At 47.5% G+C, this 9,897-nt stretch overlaps 1 protein-coding gene across 1 annotated transcript in view; it reads right to left on the bottom strand.

The window, feature by feature from the left end:
- Window positions 1-9,897, bottom strand: part of Cnbd2 (cyclic nucleotide binding domain containing 2) — a 58,217-nt gene that overhangs the window by 30,466 nt on the left and 17,854 nt on the right. The window contains exons 3-5 of the mRNA XM_021156614.2: window positions 9,570-9,707; window positions 4,414-4,467; window positions 2,842-3,005 (exon numbers count right to left, since the gene is read on the bottom strand). Of these exons, the coding sequence (XP_021012273.1) occupies window positions 2,842-3,005; window positions 4,414-4,467; window positions 9,570-9,707 (356 nt within the window). The remainder of the gene's footprint in view (window positions 1-2,841; window positions 3,006-4,413; window positions 4,468-9,569; window positions 9,708-9,897) is intronic.

The raw sequence follows: 9,897 nt of genomic DNA, 5'->3' as shown, positions 1-9,897 counted from the left end.
ATGTGCTTTCTTGTCGTTGCTGTATTAAATCTTACTCTCTATACATCTTAAGTTCGGTCTCAGTGTCTTCTTGGGTGCGCGGCTGACCCGAGGCTTGAGTAAGTGCCTCCCTTTGGGAGTTTTGGAGTCTTTCATTATCAGGACCCATGTGGTGGGAGGAGAGAACTCATCCCCTCAGGTTGTCCCCTGACACCTCCATGGAGATGCTGCGCATGCCCCTCCCAAATGAATGATAAGAGAGGAGGGACACCATCTCTCTAGTAGCTCTGTATGCCGCTTAGGACACGTATACCCAAGCCAATGCTAATAACAGGGTTCTTTAACAGTTCTTAAACACAGACCCCACCGGTGACTCCAGATGAAGCCAATCCAATGGATGGAATTAAAGGAGGAAGAAGGAAAAAAGAAAAAAAAAAGAAGGAAAGAAATGCCAAGGCTGACCCATGAGATAATCTTTCCCTCTGGAGTCAGTCTGAAGGGGCCATTAGGAGCTATGGCAACTATTTTAGCACTATGAGGAGGGAGACTAGGCTTGGGGGCCGGGGCACCTGGGCCTGGCATCTCAGCTGAGAGGTTAAGGCAAGAAGATCTTCAGTCTGGGGCTTGCCTGGGCTATGGGGTGAATTTGAGGCTATCCAGAACAACTTAGTAAGACCTTATCTCAAAACAACAATGCCTTTAATCCCAGCACTTGGGAGGCAGAGGCAGGCAGATTTCTGAATTCGAGGCCAGCCTGGTCTACAAAGTGAGTTCCAGAGAAACCCTGTCTCGAAAAAAGACAAAACAAAACAAAACAAAACAAAACAAAACAAAAACAAAAACAAAAACAAAAACAAAAAAAACCACCACCAACAACAAAATGTGAAAAGGGACTGGGGGTTGCTCCTATGACAAGCTGAGTGCAAGAAGTCTGCGCTCAATCCCAGTGCTAGAAGACGAACACGGGGCAGACTGGCCCTGCTCACACTGACACTGAGACAGACACAGGGCAGACTGGCCCTGCTCACACTGACACTGAGACAGACATGGGGCAGACTGGCTCTGCTCACACTGACACGGAGACAGACATGGGGCAGACTGGCCCTGCTCACACTGATCCACTGACACTGAGACAGACTTTTCAGGGGATCTGGGGATGGGTTTTCTTTATAGCTAAAGACCTCTGTCTAAAATGCTAATTCCTAGTCCCAGGGATGAGTAACAATTAGCAGAGGGCTTTAAGGATTATCTCTTTGCCTAAGCTGCCCCCACATCTATCCGAAATACAGTCAACACTGGCATTATTTCACTAATGAAAATTCCAAAGCTTGAAAGGTTAAGTGGCCAGCTCGGAGTCACACTGGAACAGATGTGGCATTTAGCTGCTTGCTCCATGATTTTCTTTTTCCTCTAGGACACCTCGGATGCCGAGGACACCAAGCTGCTAGCTTGCCTTTCTTTACTCCTCCTCTTGTTCTTTTGATGTGGAATATTTCTTTTTTTTTTTCTTTCTTTTGTTTTTGTTTTTGTTTTTTTGGTTTTGGTTTTGGTTTTGGTTTTGGTTTGGTTTGGTTTGGTTTGGTTTGGTTTGGTTAGGTTTGGTTTGGTTTGGTTTTCAAGAGACAGGGTTTCTCTGTGTAACCCAGGCTGTCCTGGAACTCACTCTGTAGACCAGGCTGGCCTCGAATTCAGAAATCTGCCTGCCTCTGCCTCCCGAGTGCTGGAATTAAAGGCGTGTGCCACCACTGTCCAGCTTGATGTGGAACCTTTAGAGAAAAGAGTAAACTGCTCTTCTCCCATGGATGTGAATAAAGCAAATAGTCCTCTCTGTTGGAATGTCCTGGTCTACACGTCCACAGTCAAATCTGTCCACTCTTTAAGTTAATTTTATAATTATTGCATTAGTGTGTATTTGTGTGGAGGCAGGAGGATAGCTCACTTGAGTTGACTATCCTTCACCTTGTGGGCCCAAGGGACTGAACTCAGTTTGTCAGACCGGGAGCAAGCACTTTACACACTAAGTCATCTAATACCGTCTTCTCTGTAAGGCCGATGACCAAGCCATCTTGCCCAAGGAGTTATCCTGCCCTTGTCACAAGGGATCATGCATCAGCCAAAAGGAGTCTAGATCTACAGATAGCAGTACACATGATCCCTAGGATCACCAACATACAAACCTAGTGACTTTATACCCTGGGTTCTCAAAATGGGCCTAAATTTAATTTCCTAGGGTGCCCCCCAAGAAGCCCCGGAGATGGCTTCTCAAGCCATAGTACCATAAAACATCCATGACTTCTCCAGTACAAGATATTTACATGATATTGTATGCTATGAGCCCTTTAACAGACTGGTTCAGTGGGTAAAGGCACTTGCCACCAAGTTTGGTATCAGAAACATGCATGGTAGAAGGGAAACGACTCCTGTACATCTGTGCACCGTCCTGTGACCTCCACACAGAATGAATGAATGAATAAATAAATAAATAAATAAATAAATAAACAAACAAATAAAATAAATTTAAGATAGGCTTATTTGTACACGCCTTTAACCCCAGCATTTGGGAGGCAGAGGCAAGCAGATCTCTGAGTTGAGATCCTGATCTACAGAGTGAATTCTAAGACAACCAGGGCTACCCAGAGTAATACTTGAAAAGTATGTGAACTAGACTAGATAGGGTCAGAGGCCCTGTCTGATCATCTCAGATTCCAGGACTGTAATCTGAGGAGGACTAAGAGACTATTAGTCTATTACACAGACTAAGCTGTGCTGCTACCCTTCCCAGGAAGCACTTGGGTAATCTGCTGTGCCTTTCCCCTCCAGGGTCCCCGAGTATCCGAAGCAGGGGCTGTTCCCCTCACTGACCTTTCAAAGCGTATGACCTTGGCCAGGAGCAGCTGTAGAGACTCTGTGTAGCTGCGGTAGCAATCTAGAGCCTGAAGAATATTGCAGAGGTCTTGGATCTCCTGGTGGGTCCTCCAGGATGGCTTCTTCTGTGTGATAGAAATGGCCCTCGGAGGGAAGTGACCCTGGGAAGACATGGCCAGAGGACTCCAGCAGGCGACTCTCCATATTGTTGCTTGCACCCTCGCCCGTTCTATGCACGGGAAGAGCTGACACGGACTAAGGGTTATGTGCCAACCATCAGAGTGAGCATCTTACACGCCCATCTCACAACATCTTCATCCAGCAGGAGAATCATTTCCATATGGATGAAGGAACTCAGAAAGCAGCCTTGGCACCTGCCAAAGCAGGGTATGGGGCTATCCTGCACCAGGACCTCACGGTCCCCCAAGCACAGACACACTTAAACTGAGGGAGAGCTGTCCTTGTCTCGGCTAGCATGCTCTTTTGTGTAGGGACCAGTCGGGCCCGGCTCATTGGACTGACACTGTCTACAGGCTGTGCCAGTCACTGTGGCTATCCCTTCTGAAGCCTACTTGCTTTTCTCAACTCCTGTGCACAGAATGTCCCACCCCTTAGTTCTAGAATCCTCTGGTGCTTAGACAGGTCCCTGGTTTCCCCTGGGAGAATCAGGGTAAAATTCTGCCAACCTTTCATATCTAGCGTTAGGCATCGCTGCTCTGAAAAACTGAAGAATTTAGATCTCCCTCGCTATGCTTCACTAATGAAGGGACATGAAGGTCGAATCCAGGAGAGCCACGTAAGAGGACCCACATCTCCAAGGGGTAGGGTGGAGCAGTGGAATGGGCACAGCGTTGTTAGTTCCGTTACAAAGTTCTGTTCTCCCTCTTTCCTCAGAGAAGAGCCCAAATAGGTCAGACCAGGGTGGCGTCAGGTCTGAGAGAGTGAGACTGTGACTGACTCCTATAAATAGACAGGCCCCTTTAACTTTAAAGTTGGATATTAAATAAGGATTTAATATCCAGGATTTGGTGGTCAGAAGAGAGGAAGGAAGTAATGGTGCTGGAGTTGAAAGACCGCACACATCACACGGGCCAAAAGACCCATACAGATAAAGCCCTTCTCATGTCAGAGTGGGACTGCAGCTTAAAGAACATCCAACATAGGGGGCATGTATAGTGACATCCCTCAGAGAGTTCAGGGCCAAACCAGAATTCACCAACAGGCCAAGGGGTTTCCCACCATCTGGCTTTCTTCTCCTCTGGCTGGGCATCCTGTGTCCTCTGTTTTGCTTTCTGCTGTTTTCCCATAAGTCCAAGCCCAGAAATTCTCAGATTGGCTCTTCTCAGTGAAACAGTGGTAACAGTTGATATGTCAGGGACAGGGGACAGGATCACTGTGATTAGAACTAAGTGGCCACTTCAGAGTGCCACTGGTGCTGGCAGAATCCGAACTGAAACCAGCTATGCCCAGTGCTTCTTCAGGCTGAAGTAGACGATGAGCAGACACACACACACACACACACACACACACACACACACACACACACCAGGAAGTCAGCGCTCCACATACCTCCTCTGCAGCAAAGTCCTCGGTAACAAATGAGATACGACCTTGCTTCTTTTTCTGAAAGGACCCGGAGAAAGGAAAATCAGTAAAAATGCCCCTGGAGTTCTACATCGGAAGCCCTTCTATCGACCCAGGCCACTCTGGTGAATCCACCTGTGGCGGATCTCCCAGAGCCGTTTTGTTATCACCTCCTCTCAAAAACCCCAGCTCTGCCCTATGCTAACATCAACAACACACTATGAAGGCGGTGGCCCGTGGTAGAGAGAAGGAAATGGCAGCAAGGAAAGAAGAAAAAGGGGAAAAAGGAAGAGGAGAAAGAAGCGCTGAGGCGGGGAAAGGAGGGACCCAGAGGGAATGGGTGAAGCCAAGCTTTGTTAAGTTTCCATAGCAAGTCAAACACGGCCCATCTTCGATCTATTGCTCTACTCTGTCAACAGAACAAAATTGGTTTTATCAAGTCCCATACAACGGTTGGCTGGGCGGGCACAGTCATGCCCACTAGAAACAGCAAGAGTCACAAAGCCAGCCCAGCTGTCTAACAACGTTCCAGTGTAGCTGAGCCAGATGCTGCCATTGCTGTCCTTCTGTCTAAAGCCTCTGTGTGGTGTGTTCTTGGAGACTTTCTGTATTAGGATTCATTTTATGTCTTTTCCCAAGAAAACTGTCTGGGTTTTTCTAGGAAAAGTCTTACACCTACCTAAACTTCTGTTTCTAACTTTCTCTGGCCCTGTTTGGAAGTCTTTATGCCCGGAGATCATTAAGTACAGGGAAGCACCAGTAAGATGGGATGGGACTCCTAAATGAGGCCATTGCCCCCAAATAAACTCAAACAGTAAAATCGGTGCAGGGTAAACAGAAACAACTGACAAACTCTGACCAGCCAGGAGACCAGGTTACAGATTCAAGCCCCCCGCCCCCCTTTTATGTCCCTCTTAGGGCTCTCTGAATACGTAGTTTAAAGATAGGGATGTCATACATGGTACAGCCCCAGGAGGAATAGAATTCAGGAAACAAAATAGATTCTCTAAAATAAACTTTCTCGACTTTATAGCAGAGAGGACGAAACAACAGGGTAAAGGAAATTGGGTGTTAAGATTTGCTATCTATAAAAAGACCTATCCGGATATTTACTGTTTGTCTGGGGTACTTTAAAACTACAAATTCTGCCAGCCTAAAAGCCAGGCTGATCATATAATAACTGTGTTTGCTTTGGAGGGGATATTCTTTAGATTCTTTAAATTGGAATTATAGGGCTGATGATAAAAATAAAATCTGTTCTGTTTGTATTTTCTAATTGTGACTGAACTTGTAACCCTGGAGATGTGATGAAAACTCAAATTCATAACCTATACTTGGATAACCATCAGTCGGTCTTTATTCTGTGAAACCTCTAAATAAAAAAGCACTGAATTGCTAGTCAGTCAGAGCTGCAAGATTCTCTTGACAACTACCTGGCTCACTCCTCCTCCACAGGCCACCCTGTCAACAACTTGCTAGGGAAGCCCTCCTCGTCCTCATACCCCAGCAATCACCCCACATAGGAAGTGGCCAGGCCGGAGCATGGCCAGGGTGCTGGTCTCTGGCCAGATGTGCAAAGAACACAAAGGGAAGAGGACACACAGGAAGAGGCAATGTAGAAGAAACATTGTCAAACCAAGAAGCCCATTCATTCTCCAGAGAATGCCTCTGATGGTTCCCTGGAGCCTGGCTGACCCCTCGGCTGCTATGGAAATGCCGTCCTCTGAGCATGACAGCCATTTCTACCTCCATGAGAACAGCTGTGACTACTCCCCAGAGACCCTCAAGACTGGGCCTGTGGGGGTCCCTCCTAGAGTCTTAGACCTCAGGAGATTTCAGCTCCTCGCTTGTACCTCATGCCAGCTCGAAGTGTTCTGTTCCACCTAGACATGGTATCCAGGGAGCCAGAGCAGAGGGACTGTGGAAGGGGTTCCATCTATCCAGCTGGGGTGGGCTTTTCAACAATGTGGCTGTTGAGGGGTATATACCTACGCTCCCATATAGTCCCTCACCTGTGCTTCTTTAAGTAAAGCCCAATAAACTCAGTGGTTCTCTGAGCTACCACTGAGTGGAGTCTACTTTGCTCTGTCATTGGTATCCTATCTGGAGTGGGTGGACATTTGTTGGCAACCCCCCCTGAAGAGTTTACACAATGCTGCCTTCATCTCATCACCTTGTCATTCCTCAATCCAAGCGGTGGTCCTCAGAGAAGCTCTCAAAGGAAGAGGGGGGTGCTTGGAAATACAGATTCACACAGTCCATGAAAAACTAGCCTCTGCCTGGCCCCCCAAGTTCCAGCCCTGCTCTTCAGTTGACAGTCACATCACACACACACACACCCATACCCATAGTTGCCATGTTGCCATTGCAAAGTTTCTTCTCTCCTGGAGACCACTCTGACTGGGCACTGTGATAAGGTGTGACCTCACACTCCCCTCATGTCACCCCTCACTCTGGGTCATGTGTTTCCCATTGCCCATATATAAGCCCCTCTCTCCTCCGTTGCCACCGTGTGAAATAGGATATCCTTGAAAGCAAACCCAAATGTCACAGACTACAGGTCTAGCCTATTTCTCTGTCATCTCATGGGCCAGCTGAAGACCTGTTGGGTTTGAGCATCACTGGCAGAGAATGAATGCTTTGGAAAATCTCTAGGATATGTGAGTCCTGCCTCTCCAGCCTGCACACTGGTTCCACCTCCTGCTAAGGCTTAACTTACTGGGCTGGAGAAATAGCTCAACTCAGCGATTAAGAGCACTGACTGCTCTTCTGAAGGTCCTGAGTTCAAATCCCAGCAACCACATGGTAGCTCACAACCATCTGTAATGAGATCTGACTCTCTTCTGGTGTGTCTAAAGACAGCTACAGTGTACTTACATATAATAATAAATAAATCTTTTTTTTAAAAAGGCTTAACTTACTAATTAGATTACTGTCTCAAAAAATAAAAAATAAAAAAAAAGGTAGAAGTCCACCTTCCTATCCCCCACTTTCCCATTCTTCAGCCTCTGTCCTTCAGAAATCATTTGAGAAATTTCTTGGAATAAGATGTTAGATGCTAGCCAGGCATGGTGGGGCACGCCCTGAATCCCAGCACTTGGGAGACAGAGGCAGGCGGATCTCTGAGTTCGAGGCCAGCCTGGTCTACAGAGTGAGTTCCAGGACAGCCAGATCTATACAGAGAAACCCTATCACGAAAAACAAACAAACAAACAAACAAACAATTAGATGCAAAAAGCAGAGGGTTGGGTCTAATCACTCGTGGCCCAAGAGAAAAATGGTCATGGCCGACCTGCATACTGAGGGGGCAGGGGAAGTGGATTGCTGTCTGTATGCAAGTGAGGTCAGGTGAAATCTTAATCAGTCGGATAAGGCTAAAGTCTGTGATTGGGGCAGTGGAAAAACAAGGCAGAGCTGAAAGGTTGAGAGAGGGAACAGAGAGACAGAAGGGTGGATGGAGAAGGGACGGGGAGAAGATGGAGGAAGAAGATATACCGGATCCACGTGGCCTGAAATAGCCATGGGTAGTTATAGATATCATAGAAAGGCAATAGAATAATGTAGGGCACATTTGTCCAATCTAAGTGCGTAGCTTGCATCTGTATCAGTTGAGTTTTGAGTTCTTTGTGTGGGCATTTGGAGGTTGAAGATTTACTGTTATAAATCTGGCTGGTAAATTATAAGCCTAGAGTTTCCATTATACGGGGCTAGGGGTTTAGAGCCAGTGAGCAAGTCTAGACAGACAAGCTGCAGAGGACAGACGGCATGGGAGTGCGGAGTGGTTTGGCATCAGGCTAACTTTGGGAAACTGGGCAGACCATGACTTGCAGTTCCCCATGGGGGAGGGGAGACCATGTAGCCGGCTTTAGCGTGGATTGTTTTTTAATGATTACATGCTACAGGGAAATACCCTGGGCTGGGGTGGAGACACAGAGCACCAATGATATCTTTCGGGAACAGGAACACACTAGCAGAATGGGGACTGCAGTAGTTGGAATGAGAGTGGCCCCCACAAACTCATACATTTGAATCCTTGGTCCCCAGTTGGTGGAACTGTTTGGGAAGGGTTAGGAGGCGTGGCCTTGGAGGAGGAGGTGTGGCCTTGTTGGAGGAGGCGTGTCCCTGAGAGCAGGCTTTGAGGCTTTGGAGGAGATTTCCAGGGCTCTGCTTCCTACTGTGGAACAGATATGAACTCTCAGCATCAGCTCCAGCAGTATGCCTGCCTGCCTGCCTGATGCACTGCTCTCTGCCATGATGGTCATCGCTCTAACCTAAGCCTCAAATAAATTCTTCTGTAAGTTGTCTTGGTCATTGTATCTTATCACAACAATACAAACGCAAGACAATGGACAGCCAATCACTATCTCTTTTTTTTTTAATTATTTATTTATTATATGTAAGTACACTGTAGCTAATTTCAGACTCACCAGAAGAGGGCGTCAGATCTCATTACAGATGGTTGTGAGCCACCATGTGGTTGCTGGGATTTGAACTCAGGACCTTCAGAAGAGCAGTCAGTGCTCTTAACCACTGAGCCATTTCACCAGCCCCAATCACTATTTCTAAGACAAAAAGGGCTCAGGATTTATTGTTGGGATAAAATATTTTAAGCTGGGACCTTCTTTATCTTGAAAATGGGGTCCTCACAGCAAACAAGGCCCTGAAAATGCTCCCTTTCTTTTAGTGAAGGTGGTAGAAAAGAAAACAGAGAGTGCACACAGCTTAAAACACTCAGAAAAATCCTGGTTCTGTTGTGGCCCCGTCTCCTTCAGGCTGTGGTGATTACAGCTGGAAAGCGGACCATGCCTCCCTCCCTCCCTCGTGGCTGTCGTTTCAGTCCACATGGGCAGACATGTAAGGAGAACACTTCTGGCCTCTGCTTCCTTCTCTGAACAAACTCTGGAAGGAGAACCCAGACAGGAGCGCCCCTTTGCTCCCCTACTCTCTGTTCTGCTGCTGTTCTGCACCAGAGACCTGCCCCAGCCAGCACTGCCAGGGCAGTCCACGAAAGGCTGTCTAATTCAGGGTTCATTCTTACGAAGCCTACTTACTTAATGATGTCCCCTTCTACCCAATGTGAGGACTGAGAAATGTGGTGCACCCCTGAAATCCCAGCACCCCTGCTTGGCTAGGCGACTTACATCCCAGAAGGAGAAGACAGGATGCTTCTTGTGAACAGGCTCAATGATCTGATATTCCCGGAATCCCCTGAGGCCTTGACGGAACATCTTACACACTCGGTTCATCATGATGATGTCTATGATGAGCTGGTACAGTCTCTGGAAGCAGAGTGAACCAGGTCAATAGAAGCCACCCGCCCTCAGGCCGGGCAGCTGTAAACATCGGGGAACCAGATGGAATGAGATGCAGTGGTGTGTTAGGGCAGTGCTTACACAGTCGGGAGTCCTGTTCTTAGGGGGAGGGTTGGGATGCTGCAGGGTTGTGGTGTTGGTTCCGGGGTACGGGGGG

This window comes from Mus caroli, chromosome 2 (assembly GCF_900094665.2).
Source record: "Mus caroli chromosome 2, CAROLI_EIJ_v1.1, whole genome shotgun sequence".
Classification (NCBI taxonomy): Eukaryota; Metazoa; Chordata; class Mammalia; order Rodentia; family Muridae; genus Mus; species Mus caroli.
Note: the sequence above shows the minus strand (reverse complement) of the source record. Positions and strands in the feature narration are given on the sequence as shown.